General features: G+C 45.1%; 1 protein-coding gene across 2 annotated transcripts in view; it reads left to right on the forward strand.

Annotated features, from left to right (window-relative positions):
- The first annotated feature begins 3613 nt into the window (after positions 1-3613).
- wnk4a (WNK lysine deficient protein kinase 4a) overlaps positions 3614-23205 on the forward strand; it is a 61232-nt gene continuing 41640 nt past the window's right edge. For both annotated transcript variants that reach the window (XM_078424910.1, XM_078424911.1), the window contains exon 1: positions 3614-4271. In XM_078424910.1, coding sequence (XP_078281036.1) covers positions 3732-4271 — 540 coding nt within the window. In that variant the 5' untranslated portion in view covers positions 3614-3731. The remainder of the gene's footprint in view (positions 4272-23205) is intronic.

The raw sequence follows: 23205 nt of genomic DNA on the forward strand, positions 1-23205 counted from the left end.
GCTGGAGGAACTCAGCAGATCAGGCAGCATCTGTGGAGGAAATGGACAGACAACATTTCGCATTGGGCCCCTTCTTCAGTCTGAACCCTTCTTGAATCTGAAGAAGGAGCCCAACCTGAAACGTAGTCTGTATATTCCCTCCCCGTATACTTTCTGATCGACTGAGTTCCTCCACCACTCCAGCATTTTGCTGACTCTGGAATGTGTTTGGTGTTGCTTAGATCCACTATTGTTACTTTATGATATGACTATATTAAAATATAGTTAAGGGCAATAGAAGGTGCATGAATTTATTTTAGTTTATTACAGAAGAAAAACATTACAATGTTAGAAGTCTAAAAATAACATACCAGGTATGTCCAACAGATCACAGCTGACAAAACGCAAGAAGGTAGGAATGAAAATAGGACCCTTCAAGCTTGCCTCGACGTTTAATATAAGCATGGCTGGTCTGTGCTGGCCTCAACTACTACCTGCCCAATTTCTTCATATCTTTCCGTACCTCATTCTATCAAATATTTACCCACCTCCACATTAAATATTTCTAATGATCTGGCCTTCATCACTCCATCAGGGCACAGAATTTTGGAGATTCAACACCTTCTGTGAGAGGGGATACCTATTTATTTCAGTTTCAAAAGACCAGCCCTTTATCTTATAGTTATGCCTTCTTGTTCAGGACTCTTCCATGAGTGGAAACATCCCGATATCTACCCTGTCAAGCCTCCTTAGAATCATTCATACGGTTGCCCCTTATTCCTCAAAACTCCAAAGAATGTAGGCCCAAACTTTTTAATCTCTCTTAGTGGCCAACATACTCACCCTGGGAATTAGCCAGGAAATGTTGGCCTTTCTCACAGAGGGGTGGTGAATCTCTGGAGTTCTGTGTCCCGTAAGGTTGTGGCAGCTGGATCGTTGGAGGTATTTAAAAGAGAGGAAGTAAACCATTTTATGAAGGAGGGGGGAGTTGATGGCAATGGGGAACTGGCACAGAAGAGATGAAGCAGGGGGCAGTTCCGCCATGGTCATATTGAATGGCGGAGCAATATTGAGGGGTTGAGTGGCCTACTCCTGCTCATTTTCTTCCGTTCTTGTGATACCCCTCTGAACGACCAGCAGTGATCCTCACACAATTACTGCACAGTCTGGATGCATGAAACTTAGTCCTGGCCATCTCAGTTTAAACTGGCACGTCAACCCAAGTGCTATTCATGTCAATGATGTTGGTCTACTGGGGCAGGGCATGCTTCAGGGACCACAGATCACAGTAACTTTGTAAGTTGGCAATGAGAGTGAGATGTTGCGAACTCTGGCAGCCAATCAGTCACAATAATTAAGTGGGGTTGTGAGACTAGCTAGAGATGTACTCGAATTACAATTCAGGATATCCAAATCTGATATCCCCTGATACCTACCATCTGGTCTGCTGAATTACAATTCAGGATATCCAAATCTGATATCCCGTGATACCTACCATCTGGTCTGCTGAATATCTATGACATTGTTGACTTTCATTAGATTTGTTATCAGGTTTCATTTTGCTTCACATTTTTAGTGGATTTCTGCCCAAAACTCTATCCAATGAGTCAGTCAAACTATGTGATCCACATGATACTTTCATCAGAACAAAACGGCAGATATCTTCTCACAACAAAACGTGATTTGCTCAAACCCGGCCTTTTGGACAATAGACAATAGGTGCAGGAGGAGGCCATTCGGCCCTTCGAGCCAGCACCACCATTCAATGTGATCATGGCTGATCATTCTCAATCAGTACCCCGTTCCTGCCTTCTCCCCATACCCCCTGACTCCGCTATCCTTAAGAGCTCCATCTAGCTCTCTCTTGAATGCATTCAGATAATTGGCCTCCACTGCCTTCTGAGGCAGAGTTTTATTAGTGCCATTGATCTGCCTCCAATGGTATGAGTGTTGGGCTAACAAGAGACCAAAGGAAGAACGAACCAAACGGAAAAATGGGTCTGAGAATCAAAACAAGACTGCAGATGCTGGAAATCTGAAACAAAATTTGTGCTTATCTATACACGTGACTTGCTGTATTTTTCCGTTAAGGTGGTTCTGCCTTGAAAGGCAAATGTCACTTTCCCGAGAATCAGTCTGTTAATCGTCAATTAGAGTCATGCAGCACAGAAATTGCCCCTTCAGCACAATTTGTCCCTGCCATATGTTTTTTGCACGCACTTGTCCCATATCTTCACACAGAGAGTGGTGAGTCTGTGGAATTCTCTGCCACAGAAGGTAGTTGAGGCCAGTTCATTGGCTATATTTAAGAGGGAGTTCGATGGGGCCCTTTTTGCTAAAGGGATCAGGGGGTATGGAGAGAAGGCAGGTACAGGTTACTGAGCTGGATGATCAGCCATGATCATATTGAATGGCGGTGCAGGCTCGAATGGCCGAATGGCCTACTCCTGCACCTATTTTCTATGTTTCTATACCTCTAAACCTTATCCACGTACATGTCCAAATGCCCTTTAATGTTGTTATTGCACCTGCCTCAACGACTTCCTCGTTCCATACATCCACCACCATCTGAGTGAAAAAGTTGCTCCTCGGGTTCTTATTAAATCTTTCCTCTCTCATCTCCCTGGTTTTTGATTCCCCTACCTTGGGAGGGGGGGGACTGTGCATTCACCCAATCTATTCCCCTTATGATTTTAGGCACGTCTATAAGATCAACCCTGAGTTTCTTGCGCTCTGAGGAATGAAGTCACGTCAACGTACATGGTTTACATGCGTGGAAACATGAACACGGCGAACCCCACCTCACTGTGACTTGGACAAGGTTCCAGTGAACTCTGCTTCCGAGGAACAGCCACCCAGCCCAGTGTGTGAGAACATGACGTGGGAGTTGGTGAATGTTGTGCCAGATAAGGGAACACCGTGCAGTCGGGAGCTGCTCGGCTCCTGCTCACCCATATCTTTGCCCAGCACCCTGACTGCAGGCAGTCAACCTACCCCTACCCCCCTCCACTACCCCCACCCCCTCCCCAGAGATCTCTGGGCAGGTCTGGCGAGGAGGCGGCGTTGGCGAGACCAGTCCCCATCACACCTCCCAATGGCCGCAGCCAAGAGGCGGACCTAGCGCGGCCGGCCGGCTGATTGATACCAATATCTGGCGCGACTTGAGAAACTCGCGGCGTACAAGTTTTGCAAAGGGATTGAGAGAGGGAAAGGCCGACAGGAGACAGTGCGGAACAAGAAAGGCTTTGCGTTCAGTTCGTAGTGGTGAAGATCCCGGTGGGTGCAGGGTCCCTTTGTGCAGGGACAGGGTGCCCGAAAGTGTAGGGTCCCGGTGGGTGCAGGGTGTGTAGGTGGGTGCAGGGTCCAGGTGGGTGCAGGGTGTGTAGGTGGGTGCAGGGTGTCCAGGTGGGTGCAGGGTCCCGGTGGGTGCAGGGTCCCAGGTGGGTGCAGGGTCCCAGTTTGTACAAGGTCCCAGTTCCACTACGCGCGATGTGAGCGGCGCGTTGCTCCTGAGCCGTGGCCTCTGTCTGCAGACGAGGAGGAGTTGTGTTGTTGGGGGGGAGGGAGGGAGGTGTGGGGACGGAGGGAGGAGTGGGGGACGGAGGGAGGAGTGGGGGAGGAGGGAGGAGTCTACCCCTGAGCCGCTCTGCTCTGCTCTGTTGTGTCCCCGCTCCGGGAGAGTGTTGAGAGGGACTTGAGAGAGGGTTGAGTGGGAGTTGAGAGAGGGTTGAGGCTCTGGTCCAGGGAGCTGCATGTCCGGGACCATGTCCCAGGCAGAGGTGGACCTGAGCGGCTTCGGGGCGCTGGACTCGCTGCTCAACAGGGTGGGCGGGCGGCGGAGGCGGCTGTCGGGGAGGGAGGGTCGCCGACCCCCGCACCGAGCCCACAGGAAGAGCTCCCTGGACATCGAGGTGGGCGCCGACGGCTTGTTGCTCCGCCACCCGACCTGGGCTCACCTTTACGAGCCGCCAGCCCCCACCCCCGAGCCGGCTGTGGCTGTGGCTGTGGCTGTGGGGGTGGGGGTGGCTGTGGCTGTGGGGGTCGGGGTGGGGGTGGGGGTCGCAGTGGACGTGCCAGTCCCCGGCCCCAGCTCCCCATCACTGCCCAAAGCCCCGGCCAACAGCTCGGACACCGAGGACGTGGAGAACGAGCTGGAGATGAAGGCGGTCGACACCTCTCCCGACGGCAGGTTCCTCAAGTTCAACATTGAGCTGGGCAGAGGCTCCTTCAAGACGGTCTACAAGGGTCTGGACACAGAGACCACGGTGGAGGTGGCCTGGTGCGAGCTGCAGGTGAGCAGGAAAAAACTTGCGCTGATTTACCAACCCTTCCACACACCCCAAACTCGTGAAGTTTGGTCAGAATTGTAGTCCATTTATACGCTGCAGGCTCCCACAGACAGCACACACAATGACAGATGGACAAGAGGGGTCTGGGCAAATGGGTCTTGCTTAGATGGGCCATCTGGGCATGGACCAGTTGGGCCGAAGGGCCAGTCCATGCGCCCCATGACTATATGATTCTAAATACTGCCACGGGCAAGCTCACTTGCTATCTTCATTCAGCGTGATGTCAGGAGTGTTTTGGAAAGAGAGGGAGAAAGAAAGCGTCGTTTTGCTTAAAAAGAACTGCTGGAGTGACTCATGTTTGCTGTTTGACCCAACAGACTCCAGAAATTAATCCACTAAACAATGCTAAGTAGTCGCATTCAAACGTCTCTGCCTCAGAAATTCCCTTCACTTACTTATTTGTGTAAGTGCGTTGTATTCTTCTCTGAAAATCTTTCCATTGAATTCGGTGAGATGATTGTCAGAGATGATGGACCATGCAGGGGGTCGATGTAGACCACTTGAAGCTCTGGTACAATCACAGCATGGAACAGGCTGGAGAGCCCACTGAGTTCCTGCCGACTGTTTGTCCACACTAATGCTACTTCAATTCCACTCCATTCTCCCTACGTTCTAGGCTTGTATACACTGGAATTTAGAAGGATGAGAGGGGATCTTATTGAAACATATAAGATTATTAAGGGGTTGTACACGTTAGAGGCAGGAAACGTGTTCCCAATGTTGGGGGAGTCCAGAACCAGGGGCCACAGTTTAAGAATAAGGGGTAGGCCATTTAGAACGGAGATGAGGAAAAACTTTTTCACTCAGAGAGTTGTGAATCTGTGGAATTCTCTGCCTCAGAAGGCAGTGGAGGCCAATTCTCTGAATGCATTCAAGCGAGAGCTAGATAGAGCTCTTAAGGATAGCGGAGTCAGGGGGTATGGGGAGAAGGCAGGAACGGGGTACTGATTGAGAATGATCAGCCATGATCACATTGAATGTCGGTGCTGGCTCGAAGGTCCGAATGGCCAACTCCTGCACCTATTGTCTATTGTCTATTGAAAGCAAAAGTTTTCATCATGTTATGAGATCCCAGAGTGGCTGGTACAGTGGCTCAGCTGGTTCACCCTCTGCATCTCAGCGCCAGAGACCTGGGTTTAATCCTGACCCTCAGGTGCTGTCTGTGTGGAGTTTGTGCGCTCTCCCTGTGACTTCATAGGTTTTCCCCGGGTGCTTGGGTTTCCTCCCACATCCCAAAGATGTGCGGCTCTAAAGGGTAGTTGGCCTCTGTAAATGGTCTCCCTGTGTGTAGGGAGTGGATGAGAAAGTGGGATAACATACAACTAGTGCAAAAGGGTGGTCGATGGCTGGCTCAGTGGGCTGAACGAACTGTTTCCATGATGCATCTTTCAACAAAAAGGTTTTACAAAGGCAGCTGAGGGTTTAAAGCATGAAGCCGCAGTTGTGATGAAGGCAGGAGCCCAGTCTGCCTGTCCACACCAGTCCACCATAAACACCAACAATGATGAGATAACCTGCAATTGGTGATGTTGCACAGACCAAGAGAGGAGTGCAGCAGAATTGCAGAGAACATTTAAGAAGCATGTAGATGTGCTCTTGAATCTCTCGGGTATAGAAGGCTCCAGACCAGGCGCTGGAAGATGGGATTAATATGGATGGATGCCCACTGATGTGGTGGGCTGAATGGCCGTATTTTTGATTAGTAAGGGGAGAAGACAGGGGAATGGGGTTGAGAAGGAAAGGTAGATCAGCCATTGATTGAATGGCGGTGTTGACTTGAAGGGCCGAATGGCCCAATTCTGCTCCTATAACTTATAAATGACCTGTTTCCACACTGTATGACTCCTTGACTGACACACGGGAGAGTGAATATGGCAAATCTGTGGCTGGTGCAAGACGTGTACTGACAATGTTACACCTGTAGGGGTTAGGATATTTTATTAGTGTCACCCCCTCCAGAAGGTGGGTGGGCATTCATCTCCAGTTGCTAACACGACATACATAATTGCAACAATATAATGTGCGGTACATTTGCAATTCTCTTCTCTGGACTGTTTAACTCTACTGACATGATGGGTTTTTTGTGCAGTTATTTAACTGGTAGGAGCCTTGGTGTGAGTGATATGGTAGCTGTGAAAGGAAGCTTTATTTTGTTATTCTATCACTAGTTATTGTTTAAATGGAGCATGGGATTGAATGTCTCCGAGTTGTGGCGTCACTTTAGTGCTTGTTTGTTCCACGCTCTGGCTTGCTGTGTCTATTCTATCCATGGCCCACGTCCAAGCTTGTACACATGGCCCTGGAAAATATATCCACGTGGCTCAGTTGTAAAAATAATTCTGAAAGTTGAAACAGACCAACAACTTTAATAATTTATGTGGTGGACTGAGCGTGGTGATCTTGACAGAGTTAAGCAGTGACATTTATTTACATAAAGCAGGATTTTTACGTAAAAAAGATCATTAGCAATAAATTAAGCATGCATTATTTTATCGTCAACACAAGATTTTATGTGCATACAAGAAACCAGTTCAACTTTTTCCACTCTGAGTGAACTAATGTTCCCTATTTTCTCATTGTGCTTCTTCAGCAGTTTGAGAATCCAAACCACAGAACTCTTAAGTGCCTTCAATGCAAAATCAATTGCTGCGTTCGAAGGGGAGGTGGTTACTTGTTCAGGAAGGAAGAGTGATGGTTGAGATGATCCAGTTAAAGGTGGGGCTGGTCCCTATCACAGGAATAGTCATAAAGTTGAGGTGAATTGGTTTCAGTTAAATAAGAGAGATTAAATAATTTATTAAAATGACCGAATCAGTATTTGGGATTAAATGGGTAGACAACGTTACTAAGAAGAGTCCCCAAAAAGGGTTTCAGCTGCAGGACGAGGTTGGATAGACTCGGACTTCTATCTGGAATGTCGAGGGTTGAGGGGAGACTTAATAGAAGTATATAAAATGATGAGAGGCATCAGTAGGGTAGATAGTCCAGGATGGAAATGTCCAACACTAGAAGGCCTAGTTATAAGGTGAGAGGGAGAGAGCTCAAAGGAGATGAGCGGGGCAAGTTTTCTTACACAGAGTAGTGGGGCCTGGAATACATTGGTACGTGTGTGTGGAGGTGTTTAAGAGGCTTTTAATTAGGTATATGGAAGTGCATGGAATGGAAGGAAATGGATCATGGACAGGTAGATGAGATCAGTTTAACTTGGCGTCGTGTTTTGCATAAACATTGTGAGCCAAAGGGCCCATTCCTGTACCATACTGTTCTATATCGCCAGTATCTACACCACTGGTGCTGCCTGGCCTGCTGAGTTACTCCGGCACTCTGTGTTTTACTAATGTGCAGTTGAAACAACTCCTGTGATCCAAGTAGCAAACTCCTGATATGAGCAAATCAGTCCTGATTTAAAAAATGTAGGCTATTTCCATTCTCCACACCAAAGAATGTGTTTGCCCTAAAACAGTACAAGCTTTCTGAGCTGTTAAATTTGACCTTAATGAAATTATTATTTACTGTCCTTGGTTTAGTCTGAGAACTGTGGCACGGGGAGCAGCTATCAGCTGGTGTTCCAGTTTCTGGACGTGAAACAACCAATTTAGTTAAAGAACAAATTGCAAATCAGAAGTGTTTTTTAAAGATGTTGACTAGATTTGGTGTTATTTATCCATGAAAAGCCCATCTCGGTACTCAGTGTTATACCGGCAACCACACTTTAGAATAGAGGGAAAAACAGACAATGCAGACATACATTTACTGTATTCTAAATATAGAGGACATATCTGTGGAAAAAATCTCCAAGTCTTATTCAGATCAACCATTTACATTGTACTCTGTACAGAAACATGCCATGTTATTTAACTGAGACAATTTCAATTAGCTTTTTTTAAAATATTTTTTCCGAAAAGGACAATGAGCAACTTCAGTTCAATTTTTGTCGCTTAAAAATAACAGTTTCCCACAAATTAATAGATTGTTTCATTACTGCACATATCGCAGAGTGAAATCATTTGTCGAGCATTCTGCCTGTCGATCGGCAAGACAAGTTCCAATTTGTTTTGCTTGCTCCTTGTCTAACTTGCCATTTTTACAAGACAATTCATCTCTCTATCGTGATTGTGTTTGTCATAGAGTCAGACATTATGGAAACAGGCCCTTCCAGGTTTTTAATCCCTTGTGTTGTGTACTCTGTTCTCCCACATGCCAGCGAGCAAACCAGACATATCAAAGCCAGTTGGTTACTGGTCACATGGTGGTAAATGGAACACATGCTCCCAAAGTTCATTTGATTTACTTTCAACTTCGGGTGCCAAATCTTAAGGAGGATAGTAGTACATTTATATGTCAGTTCTAAGGTCTCCTTGCAACAGCTTAATCACTGTAGTGGCCTAATTAGATTGTGAAATCACATGTAAATAATTCACTGTAAATGACGCGAGCATCGTTCCCAGTACATCTGACCTGCCAGGTTGTTTTCCTCCCTCTGTTAATGTGCAAGGGAGCGCTTGGATGTTTGGGGTGTAAAGCGTTGGAGCATTTCACCATCTGCCACTGAGGTTTTAGGAGAGATTAATGTATGAGTCAAGCACTACAATCTTCCTCCATGTATGCTTCCAAAATCAGACTTCATTGTACTGCTCATTGTGAGAAAAATTGATTGGACCTTTTTGTTAATTATTGCACTTCGCTGTCGCTATGTTTTCTCATTATTCCACTTTCTGTAACATTTTGGGATAACCGGGCACCAGGCACCCTTGTGACACACACAGACAGATAGTTTGCCAGCCAAACTTCTAACCTTAAAAAGTCACCCATTTAACAATGCAATGAGAGGGAATATCTTCCCCCGGGAATGTTGGGAATTTGGGAATTCTCACATCTCGGAGATTGATAGATGCTGAATTGTTAAAATGTGCAGGAAGGAATCTTGCAGCCTGAAGAAATCTTTAGAGCCTTAAGAGAACAGAGCCACAAATAACTTTTAACAATTCAGAATATGGACACAAAATGCTGGAGCAACTCAGCGGGACAGGCAGCATCTCTGGAGAGAAGGGATGGGTGACGTTTCGGGTCGAGACCCTTCTTCAGACACGCCGGGTCACTCATTCCTTCTCTCCAGAGATGCTGCCTGTCCCGCTGAGTTACTCCAGCATTTTGTGTATATATTCTGAATCGTTAAAAGTTATTTGTGGCTCTGTTCTCTTAAGGCTCTAAAGATTTATTCAGGCTGCAAGATTTAAAGGCGTTGGTAATGAAAACACATTTGAGAGCAGTGATCAGATCGGCAGTGATCATACCCTAGTGGTGGAGCAGGCTCGAGGTCTTACAGCTGCTCCTTTTTGTGCCCCTAACTAACTTCTAGATCATTGGGCGCTATGAAGTAGAGGGATCTGTAGAAGTAAACAAAAGCTGACGAGATGTTATTGCAGGAACCAATAAAATGCACACGTGGTTTTTATTTGGTTACTTGGACTTGCTCCTCCTGCCCTGAAAAACAACAATAGGTACCAGATAACAGTTCTGTCAGTTCAGTGCCAAATAATCTCACCAACAAGATGGCAAAGGTGCTTTTGATTACAATGGAATGCAAATCAAATTTTGGCTCTCTTTTGTGATTTGAATGGAAAGGACGTTCAAGGCTTTCTTGTGTAAAATAGCACAGTGTCTATTTTGTTTTTCCATTGACTGGTGGAACCTATTCTGTTAATCGAGCACCTAAAATGCCTATTGTACTTCCCAACTTATTTTCCATTACGGATTGGCAGCAATGATTTAACTTTTTAAGGTAGTTTACATGTTATTAAAGGCTAATGATAGACCAGCAAATATAAATCATTTTCAAGTTGCTTGGGTATGTCAGTTATGTATTGGTGCTGCAATGGAATGGCAAGATCAGCATTTATTGCCCATCTCCATTAACCCTCGACTGGGCAGCACAGTAGCGCAGAAGCAGAGTTTCTGCCTTACAGCGCCAGAGACCCGGGTTCGATCCTGAACATGGTTGCTGTCTGTACGGAGGTTGTACGTTCTCCCTGTGATCGTGTGGGTTTTCTCCGGGTGCTCTGGTTTCCTTCCACATTTCTAAGGCGTGCAGGTTTGTAGGTTTGTAGCCCAGTGGTATGAACATTGACTTCTCCAACTTTAGATAGTTCCTCTGTCCCTCTCTTCCCCTTCCCAGATCTCCTTCTATCTTCCTGTCTCCACCTATATCCTTCCTTTGTCCCGCCCCCCCTGACATCAGTCTGAAGAAGGGTCTCAACCCGAAACGTCGCCCATTCCTTCTCTCCTGAGATGCTGCCTGACCTGCTGAGTTACTCCAGCATTTTGTGAATAAATACCTCAGGTTTGTAGGTTAATTGGTTTCCTTCAATTGTCCCTAGTGTGTGAGATAGGACTAGTGTACGGGTTGATCGTTGGTCGGCACAGACTCGATGAGCCAAAGAGCCTGTTTCCACACTGTATCTCTAAACTAAACTAAAGTAAGCAGGGAGCTTGCTTTTTGAACTGCTACAGCCCATTGGATGATGGGGCTCCCAATGTGCTTTGGAGCAGGGTGATCCAGAGTCTAGGAAACGTTGTCAAAAAACTTTGAACTGCTGCAGTGTCTCTTGCAGACGGTTGATAGACCAATTCTTCAGTGTTGGTCGTGAAGGGGTGAGGGCTCATTGTTGTGGGTGAGATGCCAGTTTGCTCACCTGCTTTGTACTGGATGGTCATCACAAAAGGCTAGAAACGCTCAGCTGGCCAGACAGCAGCTGGGGAAAGAGAAACGGTGTTAACTGTTTCGACAAAGGATTTGGGACCTAAAAATGTTAACTCCCTATGGATTTTTAGGACCTAAAAATGTTAACGTCACAGATCCGGCCTTCCAGTGTTTCCAGCATTTTTTAAACTTTCAGATTTCCAGCATCTGCAGCTCTTTCGATTCCTGGATTCCTAATGTTGTCAGACTTCCTGAATGCTACCCGAGCTGCATTCATTCAGCCAATCTTTAGCAACATGTACCATCACAAAATGTGCAGACGTGACCAGCGAGAGCAGACTCTGGGGTGCATGAGTTTCCAAGCTCGAGCAGTGCTCTGCCCTTCTCAGCAAAATCAAAATACCATTCCATTCCAAGTCTTGGAAGTTGCCAGAAATGCAACTGAGAGCCGGTTGCTTTGTTTTTCAAGTTGGACTGGAGTTATGTTCCTGCTGATATCAACTCAAAAGGAGAGTAATTGCTGGGTCATTGACAGTAAATCACTCGATTGTTTGCGGCTCCACGTTAACCAAATGAAGTTCCGCGCAAGTTTTTTAGTGCACGCTAAAGGAAAAAATAATGCTTCCTTGCGTCATTGTAAGAGATGACATTTGAGAGGAGCCGTGCTCTTCCTTGGCTCTCCGTGTTTTCCTGTCAGATTTGCACCTGATACATCACACTAGACAGTCTTTGGAACATGGCATTCTCATTATCATTTCATACTAATAAAATATGCAGGCACAAACTTCTCTTAAAAAATATATTTTTGCAACTGCCATATTGCCTCTGATACTTTGAGTTGGAAAGTGTAACCTATGATCAGCTGGCAGGAGCAATAAAATAACGCAAGAAGCATTTCCTCAATGAGTAATCATCTCCAACTTTGCCAGTTCACTCCTTTAAATAGACAATAATAGACAATAGGCAATAGGTGCAGGAGGAGGCCATTCGGCCCTTCGAGCCAGCACCGCCATTCAATGTGATCATGGCTGATCATTCTCAATCTGTACCCCGTTCCTGCTTTCTCCCCATACCCCCTGACTCCGCTATCCTTAAGAGCTCTATCCAGCTCTCTCTTGAATGCATTCAGAGAATTGGCCTCCACTGCCTTCTGAGGCAGAGAATTCCACAGATTCACAACTCTCTGACTGAAAAAGTTTTTCCTCATCTCAGTTCTAAATGGCCTACCCCTTATTCTTAAAGTGTGGCCCCTTGTTCTGGACTACCCCAACATTGGGAACATGTTTCCTGCCTCTAACGTGTCCAACCCCTTAATAATCTTATACGTTTCGATAAGATCTCCTCTCATCCTTCTAAATTCCAGTGTATACAAGCCTAGTCGCTCCAGTCTTTCAACATATGATAGTCCCGCCATTCCGGGAATTAACCTAGTAAACCTACGCTGCACGCCCTCAATAAAGACATTGCATCCAAAGGTAATTTTAGATGGGATTTAGAACCACCCCAGTCTCATCCAAATGTGATTTTCCTTTAACTTTGAAATTCCCTTGCCATGCAAATGTCTGTGTCAATTGAAGCTCGTTTTGATTGATGCTAAAGCAGCAGGCTATCTAAAATTGGAAAGATATACACGTCTATGTTGAACATGTGCAGAGTGTATTTGTGTATTTGCAAGTCACAAACCACAAATGTTTGCCTTGTGGTGGTTAAATAACATTGGTTTTGATTTTTATGATATGTAACTATCATGGAGATAAATAGAGATGGCTATCAGAAAGAGCAGGTGATGGAACACGCAGTTGCAAGGTGGTAATGTATTGTCCAGCGGCGATTCTTTAAAAAGTACAAACTCTGTTTAAAAATAACCCTGGCCCAATCTCTCCCATCTCTCCACTTCTGAAACCCTTGGGGTTCATTCCTTTTGTCCTTCAGTGGCAAGCAGAAGTGGGTTGCAACATTGCCTTTTGGTTACTCAGAAGTAAAATACTGTAGATGCTGAAAATCAGAAATAAAAAGAGAACATGACTCTATAGCATGCTGGAGTCACCCTTGACCGCACCCTCACCTATCAAGAACACCTGAAGAGGATGGCTGATAAACTGAAAGCAAGGGTCAACATCATCAGGAAACACAGGTGGGGATCCAATGCACACATCCTCCATACTGCAAGCCCTGGTCTACTCAATAGCTGAGTTTTGCTCAGCAGCTTGGGCTAATAGCTGCCACACCAAACGAGTTGACACTGTCCTTAACTCTGCAATGCGGGTCATCACAGGGACGCTTAAGTCAACACCTTTGCAGTGGCTCCCTGTTCTCTCTCACATCGCCCCTCCCAGCATACGGGAGAGGATGTTGAAAGATTGGTGCACCATCGAGGCTAACCCTGACCTTCCCATCCACGCTGACTTGAACAATCTGCCCAACATGCGCCTGAAGTCCCGCATACCCTTCTGGTCTTCAGCCAAATCCCTGGAAGACTTTGACCCCAAGACTGAGCGGCGCAGAGCCTGGAAAGATGCCCACACCAACAACGGAGAGGTCATCACGGACCCCACAGTGAAACCACCGGGATTTGACCTCCAGCACAAGCAATGGCTAACCCTGAACAGGATCCGCACCCTCGATGCAAGAACAGCCCATCATCTGCACAAGTGGAGGATGACAGACAGCCCTACTTGTGACAGCAGATATCCAGACCAGACCATCCCACACATCGTGAATGACTGCTCACTGAGGCTTTTCCCTGGTGGCATCAAGGCCATCCACCCAGCAATTGATACTGCCCTGGCCTGGATGTCTACCCTTGACCTACAACTTTAGGCTGTGCATTCCATACGTAAGAAGATGCTGGAAATACGCAGCTGGAAAGAAAAATTGTGTTTCAGCTCGATAACCTTGTTTTAACTGCTTCCTCCTCCTCTGATGCTGCCTGATCTGGTGGGTATTTCCAGCACTTTCCGGTTTTATTATCTTTAGGTGGATGGCTTCAAGTGATAGGCATCCCTCCCGAGCCTAGTTCAAACCTCAATTATTACCATGTTCTGTGGATTTGATGTACTGAAATCCTGGCTGATGTATCCTCTTAATTTGGTGCTACTCGTCCAAACTTGGAGGCACATCTGATGCTCTGTTCAGTCAGGCAACTCTGCAAATCGGAGCTGGAAATGCATTTCATCTGCTGAGATGTCAAAAGACTACACCAGGAAATGAACACAAGTTGAAGTTCTTCCCAGTGCAGTTGTTTTCCCCTCCCATTGTTTTGAATGCTTTGATCACTTTTCCACAGGTATCTTGTACCTTAGTTTTCACTTGTGCTCAAAGTTCTCTCTTTTTTTAATCATTTTGTACTTCTTAATTGGTTCCTATCTTCTGCGATCAAGGAAATAAGACAATTGACTTTCCTTCAGTGGGACACTGATAATCACCAGCTCAGATTTTAATGAGAAGGGCTGAATGGCCTACTCCTGCACCTTTTGTCTATTGTCTAAACTGCTGGAGTAACTCAATGGGACAGGCAGCAACTCTGGAGAGAAGCAATAATTACATTTCAGGTTGAGACCCTTCTTCAGAGTTAGAGTAGTGGAGAGGGAGACTTAAAAGATATGGAAGGGTAAGGTGTGAAAATACAAATCAAAGGGGACGATGATCAAGGAAATGTAGAATGGTACATTGTTAACTGAGGGGAAGGTGACAACATGACATCCAATCAGTATTATTTAATCAGGAGGACAGTGGAACTAATCGGAGAACTAGGATGGGGGGAGGGATGGAGAGAGGGAAAGCAAGGGTTACTTGAAGTTAGGGAAATCAATATTCATACCACTGGGTTGTAAGCTGCCCAAGCGAAATATGAGGTGGTGTTCCTCCAAATTGCATTGAGCCTCACTCTTAACAGCGAAGGAGGCCCAGGACAGAGAGGTCAGTGCGGGAATGCGAAGAAGGGTTCCGACCCAAAACGTCACTAAATAAACGCAAGAAAACTTTATGTTTATCTTCTAGATAAATACAAGTCTTTCTTATTGTGTTCAAACTTTTGTATTTAAAAATTAAATACCAACCACTCAGGAGTGGGAATGTAACAAATCAGTGACATGTCCTGCCATTTCTGCTGCCTCATGTGAGGTACTTTTCCATGTTGGTACATTACTTGCCTCTTGGAAAACTTCTTGCATGCAATAGAATTTAATCGCTGGTCGACATTAATTTGCATAAAGTCACCTTGTCAGCAATAATTTGTAACCATGCTCTAGGGCCAGAAGGTTATAGAATGGAAAGTCACACAGTAGCACCTTGCGGCCAATTTTTAATTTCCGTGTTTAATTATGTTGTGCTTAATCTGGGGATTTTTTTTTTCCCTGCCTGGCTCTCCCACCATGAAGAATACATGAGAAACTGAACACTGGAGTACAAACAGTGCAAAGGAAAATTACAGGAATGGTTTTAACTGGGGCTTTAACTGTAGAGTGGGAGAGTCAAGAGTGTGTTATTGTCATATGTCCTGAATCGGAACAAGAAATTCTTATTTGCTGAAGACCCACAGGAACCACGTGGAAGTCCAGGGAATAGGGGGATATGGATCATGTATAGACAGATGAGATCAGTTTATCTTGGCTTTGTGTTTGGCACAAACATTGTTGGCTGTAGGGCCCATTCCTGTGTTGCACTGTTCTATGTTGTAGGACATGGTGTTGAGGTAGTTGGTCACCTGCCTAATGTTACTCTCCGTTGAACCAGCGTTCCAACTCGGTTTCCTGCCAAGCCAGCAAGGTTAAAATTGCCCCAGGGTCTCATATAAGCAGGTTTTTATATATTTTCCATTACGTATTCTGGTAAAGATCCATTTGGTAACTTATTCTGCACTTTGGAGGTCCCTGGTGAGTTTGAGGAGCAGTTCTTGTCTTTCTGCACCTTCCCAAAGGTTACACAGTGTGCTGCAATTTAAAGTTTAACAAGATCCCACCTGGAAGATATAAATGTGTCTTAAAGATGCCAACTATCTTTCAGCATTCAACAGCTGGAGGATTAATCGGATATAACGATGTTTATGAGTGTTGGTCTGCATAAGATAGATATTAATCAAAAAATAACTATAATTTTTAATTATTGTGTACAATATAATTATTGGTGGCTTAGTTGATAGAATTGCAGTCTTACACCACCAGAGGTCCGGGTTTGATCCTGACCTCGGGTGCTGTCTGTGTGGAGTTTGCACGTTGTGCCTGTGACTGAGTGGGTTTACTCCGGGTGCGCTGATTTCCACCCACTTCCCAAAGACGTGCAGGTTTTCAGGTTAATTTCCTTTGTAGAAATTGCCCCTGGTATGCATGGAGTGGATGCGAAAGTGGGAAAACATGGAACTAGTATGAACGGGTGATTGATGGTCAGCGTAAACTAAACTATAATATTTGCATGTTCAATATCAGCTATCTCTTTCATGCTGGATGTTTACTATTCTGGAATGGTTCATGTTAAAAGTAATTTACGTTTCAAATAATACTTTGTAAGGTCTTACGTAAATGGAAAGTAAAGAATCTGGGATAAATAAATAACACTGTTCTATTTTCACTTCCTCTTGGTCTGAGAGGACCATTTTACATTCATCACGGCAAGCAATGTCAGAGTTGAGGAATTAGTCAATTTCCAATTGCATAAGTGGCACCTGTGCCAAAAGCACTTAGTTTAAGTATACTGCAGATTAGCTGTGACATAAAGCTTCCAATGAGGTCCACAGACTGAAACTTATTCCAAATTAATGCATCATTTACATTTTGTATGTGACTCTTTTGTGTGAGATTCCTGCTTTAAAAGTGAAACTCTGGTGTGGTCATTAAAGAGTTAGGTTATATGCCACCGAAAACCCATAAAACTGCAGATGCTTGAAATCTGTGGGTTATTTAGTTCTATTGATAGCCAGGCTCATGGTGAGGGGGTGTGGATATGCAAGCGCATGTATTGCTGAAAGGGATCAAATGCATTTCCTGCAACTTCTTGCATTAAATGGAACTTAATTGCTGGTGGAGAGTCATTTGCAAAAACATGGCCCTTTCTGGCAGTGATTTGAGTTATTGTCCCCATGTCCCAGCAGCAGAATTGTACCTCTCTCTCTGGACCAGGACCTCAATGGCCTTTCCATGTCACGTAGATGCAAATTGCACACCTCAATGCAAATTTTGGGACCTTGGAGAGAAGCCCAACACTATGGATGAGTGTAGCCCCACTGTTAAAATGTAGAAACTTGTGTATTGATATCATCAGTCTGATTGAGATGCAATGGGCAAGAAATGACCAGCTCACAAAGACAATGAGGATGACCTGCCAGGGGTATTGGAGATCCAATCTTTGTAAAATCCGACTCTAGTAAGTACAGAGATAGTTCCCCACTACCTTGCAGTGATAATCATCGCCAGGGTCCTTCTCAACTGCTTCCCCCAATGGTTGAGAAGTTGCCCCCAGCCTCAGTGAAGGTTCCATCCATCTGGCGACACAATAGACAATAATCTTTACCACACTGGTCCACCTGAAGAGAAATGCAGAGAACAATGGTAACAGTTGTCCATAGCCTCATTTTTGGCCCCTCTAAGGCTTCTAGACTCATGTGTTGGGGGTCTGTGAAGCGTCTTTCTCAACTTGGACTGAGCACAGAATTTCATCGCCATTGAATGTCTGCCACGCGATGGCATGCAAGCTGCGATCTTAACCAAGAGGTCCACAACGGACCCAGTCTCAGTGCAGACGGCCGTCATGCAAGGCTGCTCAATATTACTTGAATTGGCCCTGAACTTTGTCTCCAAAAAGCTCCAGGGGAAAAGAGTGTTTGAAAATCATAACTTGAAGCCTGGTTCAAGGCTGGTGGTTTATGGCTCACTGTGATTCCAGTCTCTGCAAAACTCTCCAAGCTCATGGGCAGGGGGGAAGCAAAGTGTCAGGAGCAATCAAAGCAGAAAAGGCTGGAGAAACTCACCAGATCAGGCGAGATCAGCGGGAAGGGAAAGAAAAAGAGTTCATGTTTCAGGTCTGAGTCAAATCAACAGAACCGGAAAAGCGAAATAAATGTGTGTTTTCAGTTGCGGTGGAAATCGGTGTAGCATGGTGGCTGTCATTGTCGTTGGAAGAAGGGCAGTATGAAGGGGACAAAAGGAAGTTGGGGTGGGGGAGGGAAATGATGCTCCACTGTAAAATGGAGGCAGCATTTCACAGTCGAATGTGAAACTCCACCTCCGTTGCACAGTTGGAGATTGTTGCTGGCAAGGGGGAAACAAGAGTCAGGCAGTGAACGTTTTTCAGCAGATCATGTAACGTCTGCGGAGAAAACAAGCAGCCCTGCGTTCATGCCACGGTTAGACGGCATTGCGTCAGCACTGGCCAGTTGTGACATAAACAGGAAAAGCTGGTTATCTGAAACGATTCAATGCACCCATTGAGCCCCGAGGGCAGTGAGCTGCCGCGGGTGGGAGATGGAGTGTTGCTCCACGGGTCACATTGGCCCCCTGTTGGAACAGTACTGGAGGCTAAAGCCGGGGAGATCAGAGTGGGTGTTGCAGAGTCTGTGCCCACTGCTGAGCACAATGTGGCCCTGCCACCAAAAAAGGAATTTGAACGTGCTGAAGCCAGCCATAGTCATGAAGATAATTGGAATGTAATTTGTTAGAATAACAAATACAGAGGTCATGAGTCCAATGGGTTTGAATGTTGCCATTGTGATTTGAACAATAAATGGTACAATTGTAGTTTACTCTGTGGTTCCGATCAACCAACTAACTCAGTGCAGTCAGATATTCGAGAAAACATTTGTCTTTGCTCAAAGTCCCAGGCGGTTTATCTTTTATATTTATTTCCATATAAAACATAGCAGACCCAGATTTTGTGGTCGGCAATGTAGCATCGGTGTTCACAGCTGAGCTTGGAGCGTTGCCCAGAACATTTCCGTGGCTTGGGCATTCTCTTAAACAGTGCCCGCCCCTGTTAGGCATCGGCTAAGCGGGGTCTCTGGGAGCTGGGGGCTTCGGGCAGCTGATTGCTGGAACGAAGTCAGGGGAGGAAATGTATAATTAATCTTTAAACTAGTTGCAGAGCTCCAAAAATAACAAAATCAGAATGTATACTGTGTACATGCTGCAGCGTCGTAAAATAACGTAATAAATAGTTCATTTGTTAAAATCAAATTATGCATTAAATTAGTCTTTTGGGGCCAGAGTGAAAAGTTGCTTGTCAGACTTTGTTGCGTAACATGCTGTTCATAAGCCCATTAAACCTAATACGACAAGAACATCCCATTTGCATCAGCGGATCACGTTTCTTTGCGTAGAAATTGGTCCTCTTGATGAACTGAGCATGGGACAAGGTGCACGTTAATCAAGAGGCCAGTGATCACCGCACACAGCCCAGCACTGAATCGTACACACACTAGCGTCAGTGAAGAGAGCACCATTGATTCATTTCTCATAATGCTGGTTATTGACAACTCTGGCTGTGTACCCCTCGATGTCACAGCACAAGCTTTTAAATTGCCAAACCATTTCTGAGTCCGGTGCAATATGTTTCTGTGAAGGAACATCAGAGGTTGAAAGTTGGGATCTGACAGTTCTTTTACGCTGGCCTTGGAGAGATGTTTTGCTGCTGCCCCATGGAATCATCGTGCCCGCAACACTCCCGGGGCAGATGTTATTTGCCCAAAGGTTGTCTGGACCAATTTCCTATTATGCACCAATTTAGCTGAAGGTCGTCCCCAGCATGATCCACCCCAGGTGGAACTGTTTTCATACACGATTTCAGCATGAAAAGGTGCTTGTAAATGGCCCAACCTCTAGGCTGATATCTCACTAAAGGGAAGGCATTGTTAATGTGTTGTGTACCGTACAGAGTATGTGCTTAAGTTCAGGGCTAGCACTCGAACATGTGGGTGAGGGGCAAGAGAATGAAGGAATCTTGTGCAATTGAGGCTTGGTTTGTTTAACCAGTGCAAACTGAACTCCTCCTCAATCCATAACCAACACGTGCAAAATCTTGAAAATTCCACTTGGGGTTGTTGCTCTGCAGTGATACTTGGAATTCTATTTTCAGTGTCTTGTACATGGATACTGTATCATGGCAGCTTTGCTGTGAACCCCTTTTCAAGTTTAATTCCTTTGAGGTCGACAGAACCCAAACTTCAAAATCAGGGGGCAATATGCAGTGATTACTATATTGTATATTTGGAAGTAGGAATAGGAGTACTTTATTGTCACATGTGACTAGGCACAATGAAATTCTTTGCTTGCATACACAATGTATACAAATAGCTGTACCAAACAAAGAGGGATCTCGGGCAAAGAACAAAGTGCTGGAGGAACTCAGCAGGTCATGCTGCACCTGTGGAGGGAATGGACCGACGATGTTTTGTGTTGGGACCCTTCTTCCCAGGCGTTGTTTGTCCATTCCTTCCACAGATGCTGCCTGAACCACTGGGTTCATCCAACGCTTTGTCTTTTGCTCAATATTCCAGTGTCTGCAGTCTCGTGTTGACTCCAGAGAAGGATCTCTCCGACATTCTGCATTCAGGGGTAGATTTCAATTTTGAACTTTCTATTGTGATGGAGGTTGGGGATGGATAGATTTCTGGTGCAATACAGATATTGAATACATTTTTAGAACAACCCCTTCAATTGAGAAACGTCGCCCATTCCTTCTCTCTTGAGATGCTGCCTGACCTGCTGAGTTACTCCAGCATTTTGTGAATCAATAAGACAATTACAGAGGTATTTCTGTAACCTGCCCAGACACAACTGTAAACTGTGAGCGACTTATTTTCATGCAATAACTCATGAGCTGACTTAAAATCTACAATTACTGAAGCTGACTTAAAATCTACAATTACTGAAGCTGACTCCACACATCATCTCTTCCAGACGTAATGTACAGCTATAAATCGCTAGAAAATGCCACAGAATCATGAGAATTGGCTCGTATAAAATCATTGTTATCGTAGACTTAAGATATCTGTGCAGAGGAAGAGGCCTTGCATCCCATCATGTCCCTGATGGGCAAATAAAGAACTCTTTTGGCCATCCAGTTGCTATGTAAATGCAGTTTGGATTTCTGCTTCGAGCACCCTTCAGTTCTAGATTTCCACCACACTTTGGTAAACAACTTTTTCTTCTAATCCTATTACCTAAAACTATGCTCGAATGTTATTGACCTCCCTGCTGAGGGAAATGGGTTCTTCCTGCTCACGCTCATGACTTTTTAAAGCTGATTTAATTTCCCCTTGGCTTCCTTTGTTCCAAGTGTAGCCAGTCTGTTCAGAGCTGAGTTTCTTCAGCCCCGGCACTGCGTTATTGGTAACATATCCACTTGTGCTACTCTAGCTGTGAGCTATCCAGTGTCTTGTACTGTTTCACAATAACCCTCCACTCCTATTCTGGCCGCTAGACAAAAATCCTGCACTCCACCTCGTTTGGGTGCACAAAATACTTCCCTTTATTGGCCCCAACCTGCCCTGTTATCTTCTAGGGATCTCTCTACCTGTGGCCAAAGGTCCCACCGTTCCTCCATGTGACTCAAGACTATGGGAGCAGCTGTGGGTAACGTGACCATTCAAGGCTGCTCCACCATTCAATGTCACGATCGCTGATCCACCCAGTCTTCAACGCTTAAATTTACAATTCCTTTCCTTTGCCCTCCTCACAGGCATTAATTCACATTTCAGTTTAGTTTGGAGCTAGGGCTTGGAAACAGGCCCTTCCACTCACCGAGTCCACGCCAACCAACCTGTTCACACTGCTTCTGTTATCCCAATTTTTTCTTATCCACTCCTTACACACCAGGGGCAATTTACAGATGACAATTAACCTACAACCCTGCATATCTTTGGGATGTGGGAGGAAGCTGGAAACCCACTCGGTTAGAGGGAGAACATGCAAACTCCACATAGGGTCAGGATCAAACCTGGGTCTCTGGCGCTATGAGGCAGCAGGTCTTGAAAATAATGATTCATCTGAACCAATAGCTCAAACTAATATTATGTAAGAAAATGCCATTTTATTTACAACTTACCACAGGATGTGAAAGCACTGCTGGGCCCTTCCAATCAAATTAGCTGGAGAAATTGATGACAATTTGGTTCCCATCCAAATGATGACAAATGTGCATTGGCAATGGCAGGGAGCTTGGGCTGTAATTGCTTCTGACCAGCTTTATGTTTTGGCTGCTGTGCAACAGTCTGGTTTTTAAAATGTTGCAGATGCCAGTGCGCTGAAGCATCACAAAATTACTACTGGTTCTGATGGACATGTTCGGATTCCCACTTGTTTTTCAGACACTTACCCCATTTAGGAATTCAGCCCAGTGGACTAGTTTAGTTTGCTTTTTAGTTTAGAGATACAGCGTGGAAACTAGCCCCTCGACCTGCCAAATCCACGCTGACCGCGATCGCCCACACGCTCGTTCCACACACTACGGACAAGTCACAGAAGCCAATTAACCTCCAAACCTGCACACCTTTGGAATGTGGGAGGAAACCAGAACGCCTGGTGAAAACCCATACGGTCTCAGGGGGAGCATACAAACTCCGTACAGACATCACCCCTAGTGAGGATTGAACCTGGGTCTCTGTTGCTGTAAGGCAGCAACTCTGCCGCTGCACCACAGTTGACTGTGTGACGTTTTTAATTTCTGGATTTTTAAGTGGGGAGTATGGTAAAAAATTCACACTGATGAGGATATTTTTAAACATGTGTTAATTCATTGACAATCAATTTAACTTTGCAAATCATTAAAACCTTGCTATTTTAACAATCAGGCAGGCCACAGATTTAACATTTTAAGCTTGTTGGAGGTATATTCCCTCAATGGAATAGGTTACATTAAAGTTTTCTCCCAATCTGATAGTTTAACTTAAAGACCCATGTTCCATTTGGCCTAGTAAAGTTACAATTTTCCATCTGCCTGCTTCCATGCTATTTATACCTGACAGTCTGGTCATTCTATCAACACTGATTGATGAAGTTGCTTTGGAGCCTTTTGAGGGATCTTTTTCCTCGTCCCTACCTTTCTAAACAGTTTTCTGCGATCTCTGATCTCTTTCTCACATCTACATACAAGGTCACGAAAGCTTGCAAATTTAGCAATTAGTGTAACTCCTTTCCAAGATAAGGAGATTTTTTCCATAAAAGTCAGTTTTAATGCTTAGCCTCTTTAATT

The sequence above is a fragment of the Rhinoraja longicauda genome, chromosome 29 (assembly GCF_053455715.1).
Source record: "Rhinoraja longicauda isolate Sanriku21f chromosome 29, sRhiLon1.1, whole genome shotgun sequence".
Lineage (NCBI taxonomy): Eukaryota > Metazoa > Chordata > Chondrichthyes > Rajiformes > Arhynchobatidae > Rhinoraja > Rhinoraja longicauda.